This window comes from Arachis ipaensis, chromosome B3, assembly GCF_059453495.1.
Source record: "Arachis ipaensis isolate K30076 ecotype BB chromosome B3, ASM5945349v1, whole genome shotgun sequence".
Lineage (NCBI taxonomy): Eukaryota > Viridiplantae > Streptophyta > Magnoliopsida > Fabales > Fabaceae > Arachis > Arachis ipaensis.
The window spans coordinates 118,582,549-118,610,317 of NC_142438.1; the positions used below are offsets into that span (position 1 = coordinate 118,582,549).

At 37.2% G+C, this 27,769-nt stretch overlaps 1 protein-coding gene, 1 non-coding gene and 1 pseudogene across 2 annotated transcripts; 2 read left to right on the forward strand and 1 right to left on the reverse strand.

The window, feature by feature from the left end:
• Positions 1-300: 300 nt before the first annotated feature.
• LOC148572216 (uncharacterized) lies at positions 301-1,932 on the forward strand (annotated as a pseudogene).
• Positions 1,933-11,714: 9,782 nt separating this feature from the next.
• Positions 11,715-11,822, forward strand: LOC148572217 (small nucleolar RNA R71). The gene has a single exon (XR_015908073.1). It is a non-coding gene; the product is annotated as a small nucleolar RNA R71 (small nucleolar RNA).
• Positions 11,823-26,033: 14,211 nt separating this feature from the next.
• Positions 26,034-26,886, reverse strand: LOC107634586 (putative WRKY transcription factor 75). The gene is made up of 2 exons (XM_016338017.3): positions 26,568-26,886; positions 26,034-26,476 (listed from the first exon to the last, which is right to left on the reverse strand). Exons 1-2 carry the CDS (start codon positions 26,828-26,830, stop codon positions 26,269-26,271), a joined length of 471 nt encoding a protein of 156 aa, XP_016193503.1. The 5' UTR covers positions 26,831-26,886; the 3' UTR covers positions 26,034-26,268.
• Positions 26,887-27,769: the final 883 nt, after the last annotated feature.

Here is a 27,769-nt window from a genome sequence, read left to right on the forward strand (position 1 = left end):
TCTCTCTCATTGCACAGTAGTTGATTATTAGAAGACTAATTTGTGTGTTTGCTCAGAGATTTTTGGTCCAATCTCTTCAACTTTTTTCTTGGAGTTAAGGTTAGTGCAATTCTTGTGTTGTAAACTTCATTGATTTCTAGGGTATTGTATGATAAATGAAATATTACTTGTGTTATGTTGTTGCTTGTATTGCATTGAAAATATTGATATGGTTAAATATTGATAGGATGTTGTATGATAGATGAAATGTTGCTTGTATTAGATGATTTATAGGTACTAAAAATATCAAATTCGTAAGAAATGTCTTGGCAACATCGAGTGTGGATGTATGATAGGTTGAATCCAATAAGAGGGGTATTCAACCTGAGTTTTATGACAAGGTTGAGGAGTTTATAGAAACAATTAGTAAGTTAGATGTTGTGAAGTCGGAAGGAAAGTGTAGATGCCCATGCGTTAAGTGTAGATATACAAATTATAAAGAGCTGAACATTATTAAGATGCATTTGTGGAAAAATGGGTTTATGCCAAATTATTGAATTTGGACAAAACATGGAGAGATTGACGACATAGGGATTAATCAGACGGGATTCAATAATTGTGGGGAAGGTGGTTCAGAAAGTGGTGCAAATGTGGAAGAATGTGATATGTATGACATTAGCTAGGAAGAAAACTCCAGAAGGTATCATGAAATGGTTTTCGATTCTGCTGGTCCAGAGGATCCTCATGTAGAGGCTAAAAATTTTTTTGATCTTCTTGAGGCAGCTCAAAAGCCTTTGTGGGAAGGTTGTGTGCACTCTCAACTATCGATAGCTGTTAGAATGCTATGCATTAAGGCCGAGGGAAACCAATCACAGGAGTCATTTAAGAAGTGGGCCACCTTAATTAGGGAAATTGCTCCTGAGGGTAGTGCCATACCTAGGGATTACTATGAGGCTAAGAAGTTAGTGCAAAAGCTTGGATTGAAGGCAATCAAAATAGATTGTTGCTCAAACAATTGCATGTTGTATCGAAAAAACGATGCTGCTCTAACTAGTTGCAAGTTTTGTGAAGCACCTAGATTCAAGCCTATTTCCGATGGTGGTTGTAAGTCCAAGAGAGTTCCTGTCAGACGGATGCACTACTTACCCTTAATCCCTATACTTCGAAGGCTTTATGCGTCAATGAGTTTAGCTCCACACATGACATGGCATATAAAAAACCAATGTGATGATGGCGTGATGACCCATCCGTCACATGGGAAGGCATGGAAAAGCTTTGACCGTATCCACTCTAATTTTGCTTTGGAGCCTAGAAACATTAGGTTAGGTCTTTGCTCTGATGGGTTTACCCCAAATATCCAATTTAGCAAGCCTTATTCTTGTTGGCCCGTAATTATAATTCCATACAATCTACCTCCTGGAATGTGTATGAAAGATCCTTATTTGTTCTTGACTTGCTTAATACCTGGTCCTAATAACCCTAAAGCCAATATTGATGTATTCTGACGAATTAAATGAGTTGTGGAATCCTGGTATTTTAACGTATGATATTGTAGAAAAGAAGAATTTCATCTTAAAGGCAGCATTGATGTGGACTATCAATGATTTCCCGGCTTATGGGATGTTGTCTGGGTGGATGACACAAGGAAGATTGTCATGTCCTATTTGCATGGAGGATACCAAGTCTTTTACACTATCACATGGAGGCAAGGCATCATGGTTTGATTGTCATCGGAGGTTTTTGCCGATAAACCACCCTTATAGGCGCAATAAGAATGACTTCAGGAAGAATAAAATAGAAAGTGAAGAGGCTCCTACCAGATTAAGTGGTTTAGAGATTTGGCAAAGGGTTAAAGGACTTGGGAAGATATCAGATAATGGAAAGTGGATCATATTTGAATTTTGTTTGTATATGTTTGACTTCAGGAAGAATAAAATTTGGATCTCTCCATAACTAAAATAGCAGCATCTATTTGAATTTTGTTTGTATATGTTTTCACTAGTTATATGCTTCCTGATTATGATTAAAGTGCTAATAGACTAAAGATATGTGTTTACTACTATATTTTAATTTCAGATTAAAGTGCTAATGACTTAAAACTATTTTTTTAGTTTCCTAACTTGTCAATTCTTTATGAAATTATTAGTTGGTTACCTTTCCCTCCTGGTTCTCAGAAGATTACAGAGATCAACAAGAAATGATATGATAAACCGTACAAAAAGTTTAGAGATGTCCCTCTTCCGACAAAGAAATTTTGGTTTAAGGAGTGGAAGGTAAAAGTGTTGGATTATATATAATGATTGAATAACTTGTTCTTTCTTTTTTAATCATAACTTGTCTTTAATCATAACTTGATTGAATATTGTTCATGTAATTTGAATCTTATAAGTAGTAACTTGATGAGTATGTGCAGAGCCACTTTCTTATTGATGATGATGATGATGAGTTTTTCTGGAGGGCTTTCAAGTATAGGACAAGTAAGCGATTTAGCCAAATGATGTCAAATATCTGTGAGGGTGTGGATACAACCCACGAATGGCTAATTCCTGCTTACAAAAATGTGTTGGAAAGTTACTGGAAACAGATCAGAAATGGAAAAATATAAGGAAAAAAGCAAGGAAGAATCGAGCATCACTCTTAGGTGGTTCTGTCTATTGCGGTGGTTCTATTCCATTGAGCTCAACTATAGAGAGGATGGTAATATAATTTAAGTGGCTTTAGATCTTATTTAATAGACATCTATTTATGTAAAATTTTTCTTATTTTGTGTTTTATGTGGAACAGAAGAAGCAGTTGGGTCGTACACCAACCCACGAGGAGGTCTTCAAAGAAACCCACACACTTAAAAGTGACAAGTCTAAATGGGTGGACAAGCGCTCTCAAGACACTCATGTGAGATATAGCATAAATGTTAAATTAATGACATGCTGCCACTTGAATATATATATATATATATATATATATATATATATTAGTAATTATCTTAATTCTTTAAAGAGAAATAGAAATATTGATGAATTGAAGAACAAGAAGGCATATGATGAATTGAAGAACAAGAAAGTAGCTCTTTTGAAAACAAAAAATGTAAACTGAATTGATACAGTAATTGAACAAGATTGTGTTTCTCTTTGAAGCTTATCTAAACTGAACGTAAAACCCCAAAAAAGTTGATTGTCTAAATCTGTCACATATATAATTATTAATATATTTTTATCAGTTTAATTAAAAAATATCATGATATAATATCAGAATTTGTATATATATATATATATATTATGAAAATATGTAGAATTTAATTTTGTTGTCCCACAAAAAAAATATTAAATATATAAGTAGTTATCATCATTTATCTAACGAGTTAAATTTTTTTTATAGAAATGGTTCTACCAAAAATAAGAGAATAAGAGATTATAGATATATGTATGATGAATATTGGTAGTAGCAAACAATGATAATAATGATGGATATATATGGCATATGGTGGGATATGATGATGCATGAATTGAAGGTGTATTCACTTTCATTGATCACCCCACAACATATGCGCGTGCACATGGCCATTGCATGCAAAGAACACACACCACCTATCTATCTTTCTGTGTCCCTCACTCTTTCTCTTTCTCTTTCTTATTTTTATTTTCAATTATTTTTCTTTCTTTGATATATATGATGATATGATTAGCACAGGATACTATGTTAGAGTCTTGAATACGCCCATCTACCATGTCACACTTACTTTGTATATTTGGGTTATAAGTTAGTGTGGATTGGGTTTACCAAATACCAACCCATCATCAAATGAATCTTTTTACTTCTCTGTAATCTAAACCTTGTTGAAGAAGCTTATCTCAATTACAAAAGTCAACAGAATCATCAGCTTGGTTTTCTATAATCTGCATTTGCTGCACTGTGATATGCATGGCTATTTGTCTTAATAATAATAATATAATTTATATAATCATTGTGCAACAGGAGAAGTTTATAAAAAAGTTGGCAGAAGTTCAGGCTCAACATGCCTAGGCTCAAGCACAGGGAATGGAGCTACAACCAATTGATGAAAACTTGATTTGGGAGGAAGTGTGTAGTGGGCAAAAGAAGAATTGAGTTTACGGAAAAGGGTCATTCTTTTCTAGCTATATCAAGTCTGGAACCACTTCTACCAATTCTGTATCTGGAAGAGCACCAAGAAATCAAAATTATGTTCCTGATTTGCGAGAACAGATTCATAATCTCAATGAAGAGCTTTTTGATGGGTGGAAATCAGAATTCCAACACCAAACTCACTGGCAAGTGTACTGGGTCGCATCAAGTAGTAATAACTTACTTAGAGTGAGGTCGATCCCACAGGGATTGATGGATCAAGCAACTTTAGTGAGTGATTACTCTAGTCAAGCTAACATCGAAGTGAAATTGAAGCAACAGAATGTAAATAGCAGTGAATTTAAAGTTGCAGAAAGTAAATGAGCAGAATCTTAAAGAGCAAGAAATGTAAATTGACAGAATCTTAAATGGCAAGAAAGGTAAATTGCATCAAATATAAAGGGGGCTAGGTGCTGAAAATTAAAGAAAGCAATGAAGCAAGCAATCAAAGAGATCTTGAGAACAAGTGACAGGAAATTCAAAGTGCATGAAAATTTAAATTCAGATCACAGTAGCTCAAATATAAAGTACGGAGGAACAAAAGTACAGAAAAGTAAATCAGATCACAGTAAGCTCAAATAAAAAATTGTAGAAAGTGAAATTGCAGAAGAGAATCGTAGCAGAAAAGGAAATTGTAGCAGAGAATGAAATTGAAATTTGCATAAGCCAATATTGAATTCAATACTTGAAATGTAACAGTGCAGAAAAATTAAAAGTGTTTCAAAGAGGATTTTCTATTCTACCATACTCCTAATGCTCTCTAGCAGAGTCAGCCTTTTCTAATGAAATGAAATTGATGCCTTTATATAGGCAAATGAAAATGAAATTGAAATTGAAAACAAATTACAAATGAAATTCCTAATCTAGCTTCTCTGTGTACCTTTGAGTCATGTTTAATGGGCTTTGCTTGCTTTGGACTTAAATGAGAGTGAATCCGGATGGTGTTGGTGCCATGCGTCATGAGGCACTTGTTTGAAAATGGGTTGGAGCCATGCTCCAGTGGAGTGCTGAGTTAAAAAAGATAACGCAACGCTCACTGGTTCCTTGTGTCAAGCCTCGTGCCAAACTTCTTGGTATAGCGTTCACTAAGTGAGCACTCAATTAACTCATTGAGTGCTACTCCTTGTGTATGGACAGCACAAGCTTCCTCCCCAAGCTTGAAGTCACGAAAAAGTTAAAAGAAGTAACGTAGCGCTTGGTGCACGAAATTGTGATCATCAACAATGGCGCCAAAGGACTTGGAGCTCTTAAACATGAATCACACTTTGTCACAATTCCGCACAACTAACCAACAAGTGCACTGGGTCGTCCAGGTAATAAACTTTACGTGAGTAATGGTCGATCCCACGGAGACTGTCGGCTTGAAGCAAGTTATGGTCACCTTGTAAATCTCAGTCAGGCTAATTCGGATGATGATGGAAAATTGATAATTAAAAGATAAATAAAACATAAAATAAAGATAGAGATACTTATGTAATTCTTTGGTTGGAATTTCAGATAAGCGTATGAAGATGCTTTGTTCCTCCTAAACCTCTGCTTTCCTATTGCCTTCTTCCAATCATTCATACTCCTTTCCATGGCAAGCTTTATGTTGGACATCACCGTTGTCAATGGCTACTTCCCGTCCTCTCAGTGAAAATGTTCTACGCATGCTATCACCGCACGGCTAATCATCTGTCGGTTCTCGATCATGCTGGAATTGGATCCATTGATCCTTTTGCGTCTGTCACACGCCCAACAATCGCGAGTTTGAAGCTCGTCACAGCCATCCCTTCCCAGATCCTACTCAGAATATCACAGACAAGGTTTAGACGTTCCGGATCTCAGGAATGGTCGCCAATAATTCTAGCCTATACCACGAAGGTTCCAATCTGAGATTAGAAGCCCAAGAGATACACATTCAAGCTTGTTTGCATGTAGAACGGAAGTGGTTGTCAGTCACGCGTTCATAGGTGAGAATGGAGATGAGTGTCACATAATCATCACATTCATCATGTTCTTGGGTGCGAATGAATATCTTGGAGAAGAAATAGACTTTAGTTGAATAGAAAAACAATAGTACTTGTATTAATTCATGAAGAACAGCAGAGCTCCACACCTTAATCTATGGTGTGTAGAAACTCCACCGTTGAGAATACAAAAGTGATAGTGGTGTAAGCATGGCCGAATGGCCAGCCTCCAAGGTCTAGGGACTAAACGTCCAAAGATCCCCTAAGATGTCCAAAGATCAAAATACAATAGTATAAGGTCCTATTTATAGAGAACTAGTAGCCTAGGGTTTACAGAAACCAGTAATTAATGCAGAAATCTTCTTCTGGGCCCACTTGATATGTGCTTGGGTTGAGCATTGAAGCTTCCATGTGTAGAAACTTTTCTTGGAGTTAAACGCCAGCTTTTGTGCCAGTTTGGAGTTAAACGCCAGAATTCTTGAGCTGACTTAGAATGCCTGTTTGGACCATTAAATCTTGGGCAAAGTATGGACTATTATATATTGCTGGAAAGCCCAGGATGTCTACTTTCCAACGCAATTGAGAGCGCGCTAATTGGGCTTTTGTAGCTCCAGAAAATCCACTTTGAGTGCAGGAAGATCAGAATCCAACAGCATCTGCAGTCCTTTTTCAGCCTCTGAATCAGATTTTTGCTCAGGTCCCTCAATTTCAGCCAAAAAATACCTGAAATTACAGAAAAATATACAAACTCATAGTAAAGTCCAGAAGAGTGATTTTTATTTAAAAACTAATAAAAACATAATAAAACTAACTAAAATATATTAAAAACATACTAAAAACAATGCCAAAAAGCGTATAAATTATCCGCTCATCACAACACCAAACTTAAATTGTTGCTTGTCCCCAAGCAACTAAAAATCAAATAGGATAAAAAGAAGATAATATACAATGAATTCCAAAAATATCTATGAAGATCAGTATTAATTAGATGAGCGGGGCTTTTAGCTTTTTGCTTCTGAACAGTTTTGGCATCTCACTTTATCCTTTGAAGTTCAAAATGATTGGTTTCTATAGGAACTCATAATCCAGATAGTGTTATTGATTCTCCTAGTTAAGTATGTTGATTCTTGAACACAGCTACTTTATGAGTCTTAGCCGTGACCCTAAGCATTTTGTTTTCCAGTATTACCACCAGATACATAAATGCCACAGACACATAACTGGGTGAACCTTTTCAGATTGTGACTCAACTTTGCTAGAGTCCCCAATTAGAGGTGTCCGAGCTCTTAAGCACATTCTTTTTGCTTTTGGACCACGACTTTAACCGCTCAATCTCAAGTTTTCACTTGACACCTTCACGCCACAAGCACATGGTTAGGGACAGCTTGGTTTAGCCGCTTAGGCCAGGATTTTATTCCTGTGGGCCCTCCTATCCACTGATGGTCAAAGCCTTGGATCCTTTTTATCACCCTTGCCTTTTGGTTTAAAGGGGTATTGGCTTTTTCTGCTTGCTTTTTTCTCTTTCTTTTTTTTTCTTTTCTCTTTTTTTTTTTGCATATATCCTTTTTTTTCTGCAAGCTTTTCACTGATTTTTCTTGCTTCAAGAATCAATTTTATGATTTTTCATATCATCAGATAACATTTCTCCTTTTCCCATCATTCTTTCAAGAGCCAACAATTTTAACATTCATAAACAATTAAATTCAAAAATATGCACTGTTCAAGCATTCATTCAGAAAAACAATAGTATTGCCACAACATCAAAATAATTAAACTGTTTTAAAATTTGAAATTCATGCACTTCTTTTTCTTTTTCAATTAAAAACATTTTTCATTTTAAGAAAGGTGATGGATTCATTTTCATAGCTTCAAGGCATAGACACTTAGACACTAATGATCATGTAATAAAGACACAAACATAGATAAACATAAGCATAAAAATTCAAAAAATAGGAAAATAAAGAACAAGAAAATTAAAGAATGGGTCCACCTTAGTAATGGCGGCTTGTTCTTCCTCTTGAAGATCTTATGGAGTGCTTGAGCTCCTCAATGTCTCTTCCTTGCCTTTGTTGTTCCTCTCTCATGGTTCTTTGGTCTTCCCTAATTTCATGGAGGAGGATGGAATGCTCTTGGTGCTCCACCCTTAGTTGTCCCATGTTGGAACTTAATTCTCCTAGGGAGGTGTTGATTTGCTCCCAATAGTTTTGTGGAGGAAAATGCATCCCTTGAGGTATCTCAGGGATTTCATGATGAGGAGTTTCCTCATGCTCTTGGTGAGGTTCTCTCACTTGCTCCATCCTTTTCTTAGTGATGGGCTTGTCCTCATCAATGAGGATGTCTTCCTCTATGTCAATTCCAGCTGAATTGCAGAGGTGACAAATGAGATGAGGGAAGGCTAACCTTGCCATAGTAGAGGACTTGTCTGCCACCTTGTAGAGTTCTTGGGATATAACCTCATGAACTTCTACTTCCTCTCTAATCATGATGCTATGAATCATGATAGCCCGGTCTATAGTAACATCAGACCGGTTGCTAGTAGGAATGACTGAGCGTTGGATGAACTCCAACCATCCCTTCGCCACGGGCTTGAGGTCATGCCTTCTTAGTTGAACCGGCTTCCCTCTTGAATCTCTCTTCCATTGAGCGCCCTCTTCACATATGTCCATGAGGACTTGGTCCAATCTTTGATCAAAGTTGACCCTTCTAGTGTATGGGTGTGCATCTCCTTGCATCATGGGCAAGTTGAACGCCAACCTTACATTTTCCGGACTAAAATCTAAGTATTTCCCCCGGACCATTGTAAGCCAATTCTTAGGATCCGGGTTCACACTTTGATCATGGTTCTTGGTGATCCATGCATTGGCATAGAACTCTTGAACCATTAAGATTCTGACTTGTTGAATGGTGTTGGTGAGAACTTCCCAACCTCTTCTTTGGATCTCATGTCGGATCTCCGGATATTTGCCCTTTTTGAGCTTAAAAGGGACCTCGGAGATCACCTTCTTCTTGGCCACAACTTCATAGAAGTGGTCTTGATGCACCTTTGAGAGGAATCTCTCCATCTCCCATGACTCGGAGGTGGAAGCTTTTGCCTTCCCTTTCCTCTTTCTAAAGGTTTCTCCGGCCTTTGGTACCATAAATGGTTATGGAAAAACAAAAAGCTTTAGCTTTTACCACACCAAACTTAGAAGGTTGCTCGTCCTCGAGCAAAAGAAGAAAGAAGAGAGTAGAAGAAGAAGAAATAGAGGAGATGGAGGGGGCTTTGTGTTTCGGCCAAGGGGGAGAAGTAGGGTTTAGGTTGTGTGAAAATGAAGGAGTGAAGATGGATTTATATAGGAGTGGAGAGGGGGTTATGGGTGGGTTTGGGTGGGAAAGTGGTTTGAATTTGAATGGTGAGGTAGGTGGGGTGTTATGAAGGATGGATGTGAGTGGTGAAGATAATGGTGGAATTTGATAGGTGAGGGTTTTTGGGGAAGAGGTATTGAGGTGATTGGTGAATGGGTGAAGAAGGGAAAGAGAGGTGGGGTAGGTGGGAATCCTGTGGGGTCCACGGATCCTGAGGTGTCAAGGATTTCTCATCCCTGCACCATGTGGCGTGCAAAACGCCCCTTGCTGCCAATCCTGGCGTTAAACGCCAGGCTGCTGCCCATTTCTGGCGTTTAACGCCAGCTTCTTGCCCATTCCTGGTGTTAAACGTCAGTCTGGTGCCCATTTCTGGCGTTTAAATGCCAGTAAGTTTCTCCTCCAGGGTGTTCTATTTTTCATTCTATTTTTCCTTTTGTTTTTGCTTTTTCAATTATTTTTGTGACTTCACATGATCATCAACCTATAGAAAATATAAAATAACAAAAGAAAATAGAAATTTAACATAGATAATTAAAGATTGGGTTGCCTCCCAACAAGCGCTTCTTTAATGTCAATAGCTTGACAGTGGGCTCTCATGGAGCCTCACAGATGTTCAAAGCAATGTTGGAACCTCCCAACACCAAACTTAGAGTTTGAATGTGGGGTTTCAACACCAAACTTAAAGTTTGGTTGTGGCCTCCCAACACCAAACTTAGAGTTTGACTGTGGGGTCTCTGTTTGACTCTGTATTGAGAGAAGCTCTTCATGCTTCCTCTCCATGGTGACAGAGGGATATCCTTGAGCTTTAAACATAAGGGAGTCTTCATTCACTTGAATGATCAATTCTCCTCTGTCAACATCAATCACAGCTTTTGCTGTGGCTAGGAAGGGTCTGCCAAGGATGATAGATTCATCCATACACTTCTCAGTCTCTAGGATTATGAAGTCAGCAGGGATGTAGTGGCCTTCAACCTTTACCAAGACATCCTCTACAAGTCCATAAGCCTATTTCTTTGAATTGTCTGCCATCTCTAGTGAGATTCTAGCAGCTTGTACCTCAATGATCCCTAGCTTCTCCATTACAGAGAGAGGCATAAGGTTTATACTTGACCCCAGGTCACACAGAGCCTTCTCAAAGGTCATAGTGCCTGTGGTACAAGGTATTGAGAACTTTCCAGGATCTTGTCTCTTCAGAGGTAATCTCTTCCTAGTCAAGTCATCCAGTTCTTTGATGAGCAATGGAGGTTCATCCTCCCAAGTCTCATTACCAAACAACTTGGCATTTAGCTTCATGATTGCTTCAAGGTACTTAGCAACTTGCTCTTCAATAACATCTTCATCTTCTTCAGAGGAAGAATACTCATCAGAGCTCATGAATGGCAGAAGTAAATTCAATGAAATCTGTATGGTCTCTGTGTGAGCCTCAGATTCCCATGGTTCCTCATCAGGGAACTCCATGGAGGTCAGTGGACGTCCATTGAGGTCTTCCTCAGTGGGGATCACTGCCTCTTCCTCCTCTCCAGGTTCGGCCATGTGAGACGTGTTTATGGCTTTGCACTCTCTCTTTGGATTCTCTTCTGTATTGCTTGGGAGAGTACTAGGAGGTAGTTCAGTAATTTTTTTACTCAGCTAACCCACTTGTGCCTCGAAATTTCTAATGGAGGACCTTGTTTCAGTCATGAAACTTTGAGTGGTTTTGATTAGATCAGAGACAATGGTTGCCAAGTCAGAGTGGCTTTGCTTAGAACTCTCTGTCTGTTGCTGAGAAGATGATGGAAAAGGTTTGCTATTGCTAAACCTGTTTCTTCCACCATTATTGTTATTGAAACCTTGTTGAGGTCTCTGTTGATCCTTCCATGAGAGATTTGGATGATTTCTCCATGAAGGATTATAGGTGTTTCCATAGGATTCTCCCATGTAATTCACCTCTTCCATTGTTGGGTTCTCGGGATCATAAGCGTCTTCTTCAGAGGAAGCTTCCTTAGTACTGCCTGTTGCTGCTTGCATTCCAGACAGACTCTGAGAAATCATATTGACTTGTTGGGTCAATATTTTATTCTGAGCCAATATGGCATTCAGAGTATCAATCTCAAGAACTCCTTTCTTCTGATTTGTCCCATTATTCACAAGATTCCTTTTAGAAGTGTACATGAATTGGTTATTTGCAACCATTTCAATGAGTTCCTGAGCTTCTGCAGGCGTCTTCTTCAGATGAAGAGATCCTCCAGCAGAGCTATCCAATGACATCTTGGATAGTTCAGACAGACCATCATAGAAAACACCTATGATGCTCCATTCTGAAAGCATGTCAGAAGGGCACCTTCTGATCAATTTCTTATATCTTTCCCAAGCTTCATAGAGGGATTCACCTTCCTTCTGTCTGAAGGTTTGGACTTCCACTCTAAGCTTGCTCAATTTTTGAGGTGGAAAGAACTTTGCCAAGAAGGCATTGACTAGCTTTTCCCAAGAGTTCAGGCTTTCTTTAGGTTGTGAATCCAACCATGTCCTAGCTCTGTCTCTTACAGCAAAAGGAAAAAGCATAAGTCTGTAGACTTCAGGGTCAACCCCATTGGTCTTGACAGTGTCACAGATTTGCAAGAATTCAGCTAAGAACTGATGAGGATCTTCCAATGGAAGTCCATGAAACTTGCAATTCTGTTGCATTAGAGAAACTAATTGAGGCTTAAGCTCAAAGTTGTTTGCTCCAATGGCAGGGATTGAGATGCTTCTCCCATAGAAGTCGGGAGTAGGTGCAGTAAAGTCACCAAGCACCTTCCTTGCATTGTTGGCATTGTTGTTTTCGGCTGCCATGGTTTCTTCTTCCTTGAAAAGCTCTATTAGGCCCTCTAAAGAGAATTGTTCTTTAGCTTCTCTTAGCTTTCTCTTCAAGGTCCTTTCAGGTTCAGGATCAGCTTGAACAAGTATGCCTTTATCTTTGTTCCTGCTCATATGAAAGAGGAGAGAACAAGAAGGTAGGGAATCCTCTATGTCACAGTATAGAGATTCCTTGAGGTGTCAGAAGAAAAGAAGAATACAAGGAGGAGGTAGATAGAAGAGAATTTGAACTTATCAAGAGGGATAGAGTTCAAATTGCACCTTGAGGAGCAGTGTTAGTCCCTTAAATAGAAGGATGTGAGAAGAGTGGAAGAATTTTCAAAAATAAATTAAAAATATTTTGAAATAATAAAAAAAAGAAATTTTGAAAACTTGATTGAGATTTTCGAAAATTAAGATTGGGAAAGAAATTAAGTGATTTTTGAAAAAGATTTTGAAATTAGAAATCAAAAAGATATGATTGAGAGTCAATTTTGAAAAAGATGTGATTGAAAAGATATGATTGAGAAGATATGATTAAAAATCAGACTAAAGAGAGAAAGTTTTAAAATTAAAGTTAATTACTTGACTAACAAGAGATTAGAAGATATGATTCTAGAATTAAAACTTTTGATCCTTTCTTAATAGGCAAGTAACAACTAGAAAATCTTGAATTAAATTATTAATTGTAGCAAGGATTTTTGAAAATAGTAATAAAAAATTGAAAAGAAATTGATTTTGAAAAGATATGATTGAAAAGATATGATTTGAAAAAGATTTGATTTTGAAAAATTATGAAGATTTGAAAAAAATTTGAGTTAAAAACAAAATCTTCCCTCTAGTGTCATCCTGGCGTTAAACACCCAGAATGGCATCCATTCTGGCGTTTAATGCCCAAAATGCTACCTTTTTGGGCGTTAAACGCCCAGCCAGGTACCTTGGCTGGCGTTTAAACGCCAGTTTTCCTTCTTCACTGGGCGTTTTGAACGCCTAGCTTTTTCTGTTTAATTCCTCTGCTGAATGTTCTGAATCTTCAATTCTCTGTATTATTGACTTGAAAAGACACAATTTTGAAAATATTTTTGAATTTATAATGATGAGAAACAATAAAAATTGCAACTAAGATCAAATAAACAATGCATGCAGGACACCAAACTTAAAAATTTTCATATAGGAGACACTAACAAATTGAGAATGCATATGAGAAACAACAAAACACACAAAACAAGAGAATTTAAAGATTAGAGCACTGAAATCATCAAGAACAACTTGAAGACTAATGAAGAACATATTGCATGTTTTCGAAAAATGCAAGAAGAATGCAATTGACACCAAACTTAAAAATTGATACTAGACTCAAACAAGAAACATAAAATATTTTTTATTTTTATGATTTTATAAATTTTTTTGTGATTTTCGAAACTTATATGGAAAAGAAAATAAAGGGAATCAAAACTTTTAATACGAATTCCAGGAATCATGCAATGTTAGTCTAAAGCTTTAGTCTAAAAAGATTAGACATGGTTGGCCAAGCTTCAGCAGGACATTACATTTAGCAGCTAAATTAATAGGAATCAATCAGCTTTTGTGATGATAAGAACATCACCTTGAAACTCTAGAATTCATTCTTAAAAATTCTGAAAAATAAAAAGAAAAGTACATAATCTAAGCAACAAGATGAACCATCAGTTGTCCAAACTCGAACAATCCCCGGCAACGGCGCCAAAAACTTAGTGCACGAAATTGTGATCATCAACAATGGTGCCAAAGGACTTGGAGCTCTTAAACATGAATCACACTTTGTCACAATTCCGCACAACTAACCAGCAAGTGCACTGGGTCGTCCAAGTAGTAAACCTTACGTGAGTAAGGGTCGATCCCACGGAGACTGTCGGCTTGAAGCAAGCTATGGTCACCTTGTAAATCTCAGTCAGGCTGATTCGAATGGTGATGGAGAATTGATAATTAAAAGATAAATAAAACATAAAATAAAGATAGAGATACTTATGTAATTGTTTGGTTGGAATTTCAGATAAGCGTATGAAGATGCTTTGTTCCTCCTGAACCTCTGCTTTCCTATTGCCTTCTTCCAATCATTCATACTCCTTTCCATGGCAAGCTTTATGTTGGGCATCACCGTTGTCAATGGCTACTTCCCGTCCTCTCAGTGAAAATTTTCTATGCACGCTGTCACCGCACGGCTAATCATCTGTCGATTCTCGATCATGCTGGAATAGGATCCATTGATTCTTTTGCGTCTGCCACACGCCCAACAATCGCGAGTTTGAAGCTCGTCACAACCATCCCTTCCCAGATCCTACTCAGAATACCACAGATAAGGTTTATACGTTCCGGATCTCAGGAATGGCCGCCAATAATTCTAGCCTATACCACGAAGGTTCCAATCTGAGATTAGAAGCCCAAGAGATACACATTCAAGCTTGTTTGCATGTAGAACGGAAGTGGTTGTCAGTCACGCGTTCATAGGTGAGAATGGTGATGAGTGTCACATAATCATCACATTCATCATGTTCTTGGGTGCGAATGAATATCTTGGAGAAGAAATAGACTTGAGTTGAATAGAAAAACAATAGTACTTGTATTAATTCATGAAGAACAGCAGAGCTCCACACCTTAATCTATGGTGTGTAGAAACTCCACCGTTGAGAATACAAAAGTGATAGTGGTGTAAGCATGGCCGAATGGCCAGCCTCCAAGGTCTAGGGACTAAACGTCCAAAGATCCCCTAAGATGTCCAAAGATCAAAATACAATAGTATAAGGTCCTATTTATAGAGAACTAGTAGCCTAGGGTTTACAGAAATCAGTAATTAATGCAGAAATCTTCTTCCGGGCCTACTTGGTGTGTGCTTGGACTGAGCATTGAAGCTTCCATGTGTAGAGACTTTTCTTGGAGTTAAACGCCAGCTTTTGTGCCAGTTTGGAGTTAAACGCCAAAATTCTTGAGCTGACTTAGAACGCCTATTTGGGCCATCAAATCTTGGGCAAAGTATGGACTATTATATATTGCTGGAAATCCCAAGATGTCTACTTTCCAAAGCAATTGAGAGCGCGCCAATTGGGCTTCTGTAGCTCCAGAAAATCCACTTTGAGTGTAGGGAGGTCAGAATCCAACAGCATCTGCAGTCCTTTTTCAGCCTCTGAATCAGATTTTTGCTCAGGTCCCTCAATTTCAGCCAAAAAATACCTGAAATTACAGAAAAATACACAAACTCATAGTAAAGTCCAGAAGAGTGATTTTTATTTAAAAACTAATAAAAACATAATAAAAACTAACTAAAATATACTAAAAACATACTAAAAACAATGCCAAAAAGCGTATAAATTATCTGCTTATCAGCGCTACACATGATGCCTTTTCCTCGTGCCAAGCCCTCCAGTGTAGCACTCAGTGAAGAGTTCTAACGTAGCGCTACACTTAGCTTCCCTTGGTTCCCTCTTCGAACCTTGCTGGCTTAACTTTGGCCAATTTCCAAATGCCAAGCCTTGTTGTGTAGTGCTCAGTGATTTGAACCAACGTAGCGCTCCCTTGTGCGCATGGTTCCTCTTTCAAACCTTGGCTGCCCCATTTTTGATTGATTTTTGGGCCTTAAAGATTCATTTCACTCGTGCTTCAATTTCATGCCAAACGTGGATTGCTATATATCGTTGGAAAGCTCTGAATGTCAACTTTCCAACGCAACTGAAAGCACATCAATTGGACATTTGTAGCTCAAGTTATGGCCCTTTGAAAGAGGCATGGTCATGCTGTTACAAAGCTAGAAAAACCCAAAAAAGTTAACAATTTTAACGTAGCGCTCCATGTAATTGAGCGCTAGCCTTTGTTTCCTTCATTCATGGTCATGGGCCACGCTTTTAAAAGCGTGGCCTAAGGCACCAAAGTGTGCTCTTTTGCTTCTTTTTCTTCTTATTTCCTACAAAGTTTATCAAATCAAAAGATCAAAGAAATATACCATTTAAGCACAAAAGAATACAATATTTAAGCACTAATTATCAAATTTCTTGTATGAAAAAGCATAGAAAAACATGATATGATAACATGTCATCACAACACCAAACTTAAACCTTGCTTGTTCCCAAGCAAGAAAAGAATCATGCAATAAAGATTGACAATCCAAGGTAAGAAGAATAGCAACTCAATGTTCATGGTTGGCTAGTTTTCTATGCATGCCACAATCACAAAAGAAATGTAAATGATTGATGCTTCTATCTAGATCAATTTATGAAATCTTTTCCTTATAATTCTCCCTTGAAACAAGCTTTTGATTTTCTTATTAGCTTCTCCTTTTTGGGTGTTTTGCCCCATGAGTTGATAACAAAGCTACGACTCTAAATGCTTTGTTTTCAAGTATTACCACCTGACACATAAGCACCACAAGCATTTAATTAGAGGACTTCTTTAAGCTCATTTGTTTCTTTCTTAACTCTCTAATCATTGATGCTCAGAGCCTTGAGCTTTGAGGGAGTGCATTTGCACTTGAGCCTAACCTTGACTCTAAGTGTTTTGTTTTCAAGCTTTTTGCTTGATACATAAACACCACAAGCACTTAACAACTTAATTGTCATTGGTACTCAGAGCCTTCAGCTTTCTCATTCTTTTCCTTTTGCTTTTTTTGCTGTAACTGTATTTGCTTTTTTCAAGGTTTTCATGATTTCCAAATATTTTACAAAATGTCCTAGATGAAAACTTCAATTAAATAAAATCTAATGTAATTGAGCAATAATTAATCATACTAGCCTTCCAATACTTGTATGAACATGCTAAGTTCTTCTTTAATTCCTTGTTTGTTTATGATCATGATACTTTACTGCTTTGAACTTTACAAAACTCAAGTTGGTAGTTATAGTGGCACAGCAACATGTTACAAATCAAGATGCAGGTTATGCTTATTCATACACACATGTAAACAGAGAAGATAAAGACAATCATGCAATTTATAGTGCTGGAAGTAATTAGGAGGAGAAAGGAGCATTACCACCTTATGGTCTATCTTTCTTGTTGTTGTCTTTTTCCTCTTATTCTTCCCTTTTCCTTGCCAAACTCAAAATGCTTGCTCATCCTCAAGCAACAATTAGAACAATGGCTATGGGGCTAAGATGGATCATGAATGTCTTACACTATGAAATGTTAGCAGTACATGTGTTTTGAGCATGCAAAATTAAGGAAAACAATCAAGGCACAAAAGACAGAGACATTGTGATTGCAAACATAAGAGGGTGTACATGATACATGACATAAAAGATAAATGGCACACCAAACTTAGTGTGATACTTTCTCTTGGAATTGATGCAAGTATCTAGTAAGGATTGGAACCAAATTTTGTTGCATAGCAACACCAAACTTAGAATGCAATCATATGTCAATTTATTTGAACTAAAACTGAACACAAGGAACTATTACATGCTAATAACACAATCACCAAGTGAAGAATTTGTCACAGTCAGGATTTCTTGGTGAGGTATTAGCAACAACAGTTAATGAGCAAACTAAAAGACAACAATAAAAATAAAGAAATGACTAAAACGAAGAGAATGAAAAAGTGTGAAACCAAAAGAAAATTAACACTTCAAAGGCTTTATGATTATGCAGACAAGTGGTGTTGCTGGATTTATTACACAGAAAATTAAGTGGCACACTAAACTTAGAAACTTAGTATGACACTTTCAGTTTAGAATTGGTGCAATTATCCATAAAGATTGAAAACAAATTGTTGCAAGGCAACACCAAACTTAGAATGTAATCATATGCCAATTTATTGAAATTTAAATAAAGCAGAGAAAGAAAATAAACAAAGCAGACAGAGAGAGTAAACAAAGCAAAGAAATGAAATGTTACCTACGGTTGGGTTGCCTCCCAACAAGCACTCTTTTAGTGTCATTAGCTTGACATGTTGTTCTTCACTTTCTTCATCTTCTTCCAGTTTGTTAAGAGGAATGACTTCAAGGGAGGAGAAGATTCAGCTATTGCCCCTTGTCTTGGTCTCTCCTCAGCAAGCTTTCTTTTGTTAATGGCTTGATTGAGCTTACTTGCTGGATCAGGGGTAGGATTGGTGTTCTTGTCAGTTGCCTTCACTTCTTTGGATTCAAGACTTGGTGGTTGTGTGATTGTTAGAGTGTTTTCTTCATCAAGAGCCTTTTGAATTGATGGTTCAATGAGCCCTTCATCTTTGTAGCTCTCTGCTTCACTTAAGTGTGAATTTTCTTGATTGACTTCCTCACTTTCTTGTTTTTCCACTTCCTCTTTTGCACTCAACATTTGACTTAATAGCACTTTCATAGAGGAGGTTTGTTATTCTTCCCAAAATTTCTTCATCTCTTCTTCATATCTTTCAATCATGGATTCAAGTGCTGAGACATTTTGGCTCAGGGACGTTTGTGAAGGTTGTGAGTTTTCATGTTCCCTTGTCATCTCAAGTGGCTTTTGTAGATATACCTTTTCAGGTTCAAACACCTCCACCACCTCATTCTGCATGGAAATTTTTCTTGACACAGATGCCTCTTCTTCTTGCTTTTCCACTTCCTCCTTCACATCCACCAATTGGTCTTCATCTTCCTTGCTCAGCAGCTCTAAGTTTCTTCTCATTTTCTCCAAGTGCCCATCCATTTTCTTGGAGAGGAATTCTTGCTCTGTTCAGAATTATTTTTGTTCTTCAAGGAGTTGTTCTTGTCTTTCTAATAACTCTCTGGACTTTTGGAGGGGATCCTCAGCTACTAGCTCAAAAGATGAAGGTTGAGGGAAATCTTGTGGATATGGATGTATTGTGGTGAGATTATTTTGAGTGGTATGGAATGAATCTTGTAGATTGTGGAATAAGTTTTGTGGTTGGTGGAATGAGTTGTATGGATCTTGGAGGAGGCTTTGTGTTGAGGCATAATCAAGTGATGAAGAATTTTCAAGTAAAGAAATGGGAGGTGAGGTTGGACAATTTTGCATAAATGAATTGAATGTATGCCCAGGTGATGATGACTCTTGATATGTGGAGTATGAATTGTCAAATGCTCTCTGATTTAGGTCCTCCCAAGCACAACTAGAAGAATTGTTGAATTCATCACAGTATGGATCTTCTTGTGGTATTGGTGGACAATTTTGCATGAATTTATTGAAAGCACACTCCAGTGATGATGTTTCTTGATGAAGAAAGTATGGATCATCAAGATTTTTTTGATTTTGACTTTCCCAGCCACAATATGAGTAGTTATTAGACTCATCATAATCTGGATCATATTGTGTCCCTGGGAAGTGTCCCATTTCAACTGATTGTTCACACTCTTGTTGACATGTCCAGACACCATGAGGGTAATGACATAAATCATGTGGTTCTGGATCATATCTCATGTGAATTGCTTCATCATCTATCATTTCTTAGTGATACTCCCAGCCACCATTAGAATAATAACTTGAATCATTTTGTGGTGGTGGGAAATATCTCATATGCTTCTCTTGCTCATCTTGTGGTTCTGAGACATATCTCCATGGATTGGAGTGCTCAGGATCTGTAATTTGTTGATGATATCAACAGCCATCATTAGAAATTGGTGACGGTGGGTAATATCCCACAAAATTTGTTTGATCATAAGATGAGTTGAACTCCATTTGAATTTTGCAAAACACAACACCAAGAAAAATTGAAATTCATGTCTCAGAGAAGAATTTCTTAGTGAGGCAATAACTCAAACACCTTGGTTTCAATCTAAAATAGAAAACAAAAACAAAGAAAATGCTTGATCTAGACTTCTCACCCACTTAATCATTGTTGATCTAAATCAATCTCCGGCAACGGCGCCAAAAACTTGATGGGTGGAAATCAGAATTCCAACACTAGACTCACCGGCAAGTGTACCGGGTCATATCAAGTAGTAATAACTCACTTAGAGTGAGGTCGATCCCACAGGGATTGATGGATCAAGCAACTTTAGTGAGTGATTAGTCTAGTCAAGCTAACATCGAAATGAAATTGAAGCAACAAAATGTAAATAGCAGTGAATTTAAAGTTGCAGAAAGTAAATGAGCAAAATCTTAAAGAGCAAAAAATGTAAATTGACAGAATCTTAAATGGCAAGAAAGGTAAATTGTATCAAATATAAAGGGGGCTGGGTGCTGGAAATTAAAGAAAGCAATGAAGCAAGCAATCAAAGAGATCTTGAGAACAAGTGACAGGAAATTCAAAGTGCAGGAAAATTTAAATTCAGATCACAGTAGCTCAAATATAAAGTGCAGAGGAACAAAAGTGTAGGAAAGTAAATCAGATCACAGTAAGCTCAAATGAAAAATTGTAGAAAGTAAAATTGCAGAAGAGAATCGTAGCAGAAAAGGAAATTGTAGCAGAGAAGGAAATTGAAATTTGCATAAGCCAATATTGAATTCAATACTTGGAATGTAACAGTGCATAAAAATTAAAAGTGTTTCAAAGAGGATTTTCTATTCTACCATACTCCTAATGCTCTCTAGCAGAGCCAGCCTTTTCTAATAAAATGAAATTGATGCCTTTATATAGGCAAATGAAAATAAAATTGAAATTGAAAATAAATTACAAATGAAATTCCTAATCTAGCTTCTCTGTGTGCCTTTAAGTCATGTTTAATGGGCTTTGCTTGCTTTGGACTTAAAAGAGAGTGAATCTGGATGGTGTTGGTAGCATGGGTCAGGAGGCACTTGTTTGAAAATGGGTTGGAGCCATGCTCCAGTGGAGTGCTCAGTTAAGAAAGATAACGCAGTGCTCACTGGTTCTTTGTGTCAAGCCTCGTGCCAAACTTCTTGGTATAGCGTTCACTAAGTGAGCGCTCAGTTAACTCATTGAGCGCTACTCCTTGTGTGTGGATAGCACAAGCTTCCTCCCCAAGCTTGAAGTCACGAAAAAGTTAAAAGAAGTAACGTAGCGCTACAAATGATGCCTTTTCCTCGTGCCAAGCCCTCCAGTGTAGCGCTCAATGAAGAGTTCTAACGTAGCGCTACACTTAGCTTCCCTTGGTTCCCTCTTCGAACCTTGCTGGCTTCACTTTGGCCAATTTTCTAATGCCAAGCCTTGTTGTGTAGCGCTCAGTGATTTGAACCAACGTAGCGCTCCCTTGTGCGCATGGTTCCTCTTTCGAACCTTGGCTGCCCCATTTTTTATTGATTTTTGGGCCTTAAAGATGCCTTTTACTCGTTCTTCAATTTCATGCCAAATGTGAATTGCTATATATCGTTAGAAAGCTCTAAATGTCAGCTTTCCAATGCAACTGAAAGCACATCAATTGGACATCTGTAGCTCAAGTTATGGCCCTTTGAAAGAGGCATGGTCATGCTGTCACAAAGCTAAAAAAACCCAAAAAAGTTAACAATTTTAACGTAGCGCTCCATGTAATTGAGCGCTAGCCTTTGTTTCCTTCATTCATGGTCATGGGCCACGCTTTTAAAAGCGTGGCCTAAGGCATCAAAGTGTGCTCCAACTTCAAAGTGTGCCCAAAACTCTTTTTTTTCTCCTTTTTAGCTTATTTTGTGCTCTTTTGCTTCTTTTTCTTCTTATTTCCTACAAAGTTTATCAAATCAAAAGATCAAAGAAATATACCATTTAAGCACAAAAGAATGCAATATTTAAGCACTAATTATCAATTTTCTTGTATGAAAAAGCATATAAAAACATGACATGATAACATGTCATCACTTTTTCAGCGTGTTACTCAACAAACAGATGAGCGTATTAGTAAGTTGTTAGATACACGCTTGGCTCCTTTGGAAAAGACTCAAAAGAAGTTAGAAAAGTTGGAACGGGCAACTGGAAAGGCCAAGAAGGAAAAGCTGAAACAGAAGAGATGGAATGAGGCTTATGTTAGCTATTATGAGAAGGTTAGAGTGTCAAGTAGTTCTAGTGCAGTTCCACTACCACCGCCACCCTCAATGTCTTCGGATGAGGACTATGATGATGATGAGGATGAAGATGATACTGAAGACTATAGCTGATAGTTTTAGTATGGTTGAACAATATACTAAGAATTATAGTTGATGATCAATACATTTTGTTTATGTTTTGAATTATATTGACTTGCTTGTTTATAGTACTTTTCTTTTAGTTTGATAATACGATGAATTTGTTTATTTTTTGAAATATTATAAATATTCGAATAAAAATTAGATAAAAATTTGTATTAAATTTATATTTATTTTGTATGAAAACAAGTTTATTTTGTAATTAGAAAATAAAAAAAAATCTATTTTACCTTACTGACGGATTTACAGACGAATTTTCTGTCTGTAATCAGAGTGTGAGATGATTTTTCAAAGTTCAAGTTACAGACAGAAAATCCGTCTGAAAATTCCTCTATAATTACAGACGGAAAATCCGTTGGAAAGTTCATCGCTTTCGGGAAATCGATGGAAAATTTACAGAGGGAAAATCCGTCGGTAACTAGTAAAAATCCATCGGTAATTTTCCGACAAAAAAAAAATCGTCGGTAAATAATTTCCGACGGGGCTTTTACAGAGGGACAAAATCCGTCGGTAATTTCGTCGGTTACCAAAAATTCGTCTGTAATAAAGACTAAATCTGTCTGTAAATATGTCTGTATTAATCCATTTTCTAGTTGTGTACCTTATACTTGGTTTCCACTTTTTTTTAACACAATAATTTCATTAGTCTTTCCAGTTATTAATAGTATTAGAATCCAGTAATGCTAAGGGGTTAGTATTTTTGTAATTTATAGTCATCAATTAGTTATTATTAATATTTTTAATAGTGTGAGATTATATCTAATGGTGTAGAATTACGCACTCTTCTTTTGATGGTTAAATACGGACTAAATTTTAATGAAAATGCTGGCCCTGAGACTTTCTCATTAGAATTAGCTACTTATATAAAATATATGTTGAAATATAAAATTAATTTGGTATTTGATTTTTTGGTATGCATAACATTTTGTTTAGAGTATTTACCCGTTTTGGTCCTCAAAGAATTTCGGACCAGACATTTTAGTCCCCAACTAAAATTAATTATTCGATTGGTCCCTAACAATTAAATCCGTCAGTCACTTAGGTCCTTTGCTCGTCAACTCTAACGGAGGAGAAAATAGTCCCTGAAAACTCTAATGGGAGATAAAATGGTCTCTGACCTCCTCTGTTTGGAAACGACACGGTTCTTTCCCATTTTCATCATATCTTACATAACACTAACAGTTTAACACTTTAACTTCAAGCTACACAATGCACACTCTACAACTTCAATGTTCACAAAAAGAAAACCTCTCAATTTGTTCTCAACCAATTCATACTCAAAAAACTAATGACTATCTCTCTCAAGTACTTGTCGTCTTTGATGGATCCCATGAATCTAGACAGCAAGTTTGATTTGTTAAGACCCGTCGTCGTCACCATCTCCCTCCTCCTCTTCCCTATCATCTCCATGACCACATTGTCCACCACTCTGATCGCTTCTTTTAGTTTCTTCTCCGAACCAATGTTCAGCAATCGCTTCAGTTTCCATCATGGTTCTGAAAACCGAACTGGACCGGCCGGTTCAACCGAAAAAACCGAAAACCGGTCACCTAACCGGTCCGGATAAGGTCATAAACCGCTTGACAAAAAACCGGTGAAAAACCGGTCGAACCGGCGGTTAACCGGTGAACCGGAAGAACCGTTCGGTTTTTTAGCGGTTTTTTGTTTGAAAACTAAACTATTGAACGACGTCGTTTTGAAGGTGGAAAAAAAAAAGAAGAACGAAAGGCCAAAAAGGCCCCAATCCCCACCCCACCCCCTTTCTCTCTCTCTCTCTCTCACAGTCTCACTCATACCCATCATGAAAACCCTAGTCCCACCCACAATCCTCTCATCTCTTCAAATTCCAATAGCCACCACCCACCATCCCATTTCAGAGCTTAAACTCATCGCCGACCCCTTCTCTACTTGTCGCCCTCTCTGTCCGAGCTCGCTTTGTCGCCGTGAGTCGCGCCGCTTCGCTGCTCCTCGCCGTGGGTCGCGCCGCTTCGCTTCAACCCTCTCAGGTCTCAGATCTCAGTTCTCAGTTCTCAGTTCTCAAGTTTCTTCTTCTCTGATTCAAGCCTTCAACCCTCTCAGGTCTCAAGTCTCAGTCTCTAACACTCCCTGATTCTGTTTCCCATCCCCCATCGCGTCCTTGTCATCGCCGAGCTCGCCTTCTCTGTGTTCGCCGATGTCGCTTCCTCTGTTGTCACCGTTGCTCGCCTTCCTCCTCGCCGTCGGTAAGCCTCGCCTCCTCTGTTCGCAGTTTCGCCTTCCTCCTCTGCTTGCTGGTTTATTGTTCGCAGGAATGGATTTATGTGTTATTTTTTATTTTCTGTTCGTGATTTTCTAATTTATTTGTTTGCTGGATTCATGATTTTCATGTATTTTGATTTTCTGAGGTTATTTTGATTTATTTGTTATTTGTTGTTTCTAATTTATTTGTTATTTATTCATGATTTTGTTGCTGATGCTATTGTTTGCTGAGGATCTGAGGTTATTGTTTGCATGTTGAAGTTGAAGAAGAGAAGGGATCAGTGTTTGAGATGCTTTTGTATTGAAATATAGCTGTGGTGGTTTTGTTGTCAACTGAAATTGGAGCTGTGGTGGTTTTGCAGCCATGAAGTACCTGCTTGGAACAATGTTGGCATGGACTAAATATTGATGCCAATAAGGCAATAACTACAGGAAATTTTTTTTTTTTTTTGAGATAATGTACTTCATAAGAATATCTAAAAAATTTGAAAGAATATTTTTTATGGCTGAAGATTTATTTTGTTAAATGTAATTTGAAGATTTATTTTGTTAAATGTAATTTATACGGTGTGATTTCTGTTTAAAATTTATTAAATTTAAATATTGAAAATTATATATTAATTTTTTATAATTTTATTTTATATTTAACTAAACCGGTTGAATCCCGGTTGGACCACGGTCAGACCACTGAACTGCTGAACCGGTCACCCTACCGGTTTATTGACCGGTTCGGTTTTCGCAACCTTGGTTTCCATATGAGCGGCAACAACGACATTGCTCGTTGTACTGATAGTTTGGATGCGAGGTCGAAACTGTCTGCCAACTTGGACTCCAGGAAAGAAGGAATGAAGCACTCGGGGTCCATTCCAAATGAGAATTTGCATATGATGTCGAAGGAGAATCTTCTCATGATGTTCTAATGCCCAACAATCTATATTGCTTGCCAGAGAGTGGAGAAAGACATGTCCTTGGGGTAGTTATGAAACTTGGTCTTGAGGATGTGGTGGACGTTGTCGGGGTTGGAGGTGATGCTATTATCGAGGACGTGGAAGTGGATGCTTCTGATGGGTGAAGTGCAGAGGAGGTGGGTGTACCAGTCACAGAGATTTAGGAAGTGTATGATTCATGACATGTTAAGGTAGGTGCGACACACGTGGAAGTTACACCATGATTTGATCTTGGAGTTGAAGAGAAAGAAGAAAAAGATGGAAAAGAAGACTATGAAGGTGAAGAAGGAAAGTATGAATGTTAGGATTATGTGAGATATGATGAAAATTTGGAAAGAACAGTGTTGTTCTCGAATAAATAGGGTTAGGAATCATTTTGTTCCCTGTTAGAGTCATCAGGGATTATTTTGTCCCCTGTTAGAGTTGTTAGGGATCATTTTATCCCCTATTAGAGTTATCAGGGACTATTTTGAATTCTGTTAGAGTTGACGGAGTTAAAAACCTAAGTAACTGATGGAATTAATTTTATTATTGAAGACTAAAGTGTCTAACCCAAAATTATTTGAGAACCAAAATGGGTAAATACTCTTTTATTTGGTAACATAGTATTAACCCACCCTTTATCAATATCAATATAAAATTTCGTCGCTAACATTCTTAATTTTCAAAAAATAAGATGATAATCATCTGATATTTCTTCAAAATTGAAAGAGAAACACAATCTAGTTTATAATTATAAATTTATATTGATATCAAACTAATAACCACTCAACAAATGAGGATTTGAATTGTCATTTATGTACGGAAATAAAGAATATGGTTGAGATAATGTCAGCTTGTATCAATCCATAGTCCCATATATATAAATCCTAATTAGGTTGTTGGAGATACATAATAGGGTTGGACTTAGTTGTGTATTGGAAGTTTCTCAAGATCTGCTCGAAGCTTTCAGTAGATTTCTCGACAGGGTGAATATGGACCCCTTCATAGGTTGTGATCACGATTTGCTCGTCCATCGAATGCCGTTGGATTTGTTTCTTCACATTGCACCCTCTGTATGAGCACCTATAGTAACTCCTGATATAATTAAACCCAAAAAAAACAAAAATTAGAATCCAAATAATGCATGAGATAAAGATCAAATTATATAGTTAATACAAATACTAACCTAGGGAATTTATTGTTTTTGACAGACTTTTCCCCGTATTTTCTCCAGCGGTAGCCATCATCAAGTATATCAACATGACTCCTTGTTTGAAAAACGTATCTGTGCTGCTTCTTCGATTCTTTCCCACCTTTCTTGCTTGATGATTCTTTATTTGGAGTTCTTAGAATATCTCCTTTCTTAACATCAAGAAAACTGTTGCTACTAGAAACCTTAAAATCAGATGATGATGAGCTAGGGAACAAAATTTGGCGATTATTGTCCATTACTGATTAATTAAGAATTAGAGAGGTTTGCTAAAGAAGCTAAGGGATGTAGAATTACATAAATCATGGCATATATATAGGATTTAAATGCGTGCACTATAATAATCTAAGAAGGTGAAAAATGAGGGCGGCATGCACATACCAACTGGTCTGGTCAATATCCATTGTCTTTGACTAATTGGAGAACTGATGCACGTAACTTCATATATACTGGAATTCATGTGCATGGAAATTTGACCTTATAATAATAAGGTGGAATATCATTAAATTATACGCAGACATTATACTTCACCTGTTTTCGATCTCATAAAGTTACTAAAGTTGAACATTAAATTTAATCCATATTCTAAAGTAATTTTGCCGAAAGGTTGAACAGGAGGAGGCTGTGTACACTTACATGGCTGGGCAGCCTACAGAACCTGATTTCGTTACTTTATTTTTTTTTTCTTTTTAAATTTTATTTTGATTTATATCATTTTCATCAAAGACGTGGCAATATTGGCAACTGGGAAATGAAACGTGATTGTTGACCAAGAAGAATATGGAAGTGCTTATTGCACATTTTTATATACAACATTGGATACACATATACAGTCAGATTCGTGGATCATGGCTGCACACACTTGAAATTGGTCATAAAGAATTGTAAAAGCCATGATCACTTACTACTATAGCTAGTTTCGTCGAAGTTTCCCATTGGAAGTACATTAGCGTTTCGCCAAATCGTTATGAGAAATATAATGAAAATGACGAACTTTGGCATTATTATGTTACTTTTGCCGATTAGTCAAAGCAGAAAGAATTTCTTATGTCCTGTATTATGTATTATATCTCTCTCTCTCTGAATTATATATACAAAGTATACACTAAAAATAATTAAATATATAAAATATATATTAAAAATAAATTAAATTATATATTTATTTATGCATAAATACA

Bases quoted from the DNA above. Each gene is read 5' to 3' on its own strand.
- LOC107634586 (XM_016338017.3), bottom strand. From the start codon at position 26,830: ATGGACAATAATCGCCAAATTTTGTTCCCTAGCTCATCATCATCTGAT. The intron at 26,477-26,567 runs GTTAGTATTTGT...TAATTATATCAG, and splicing joins AAAAACAATAAATTCCCTAG to GAGTTACTATAGGTGCTCAT.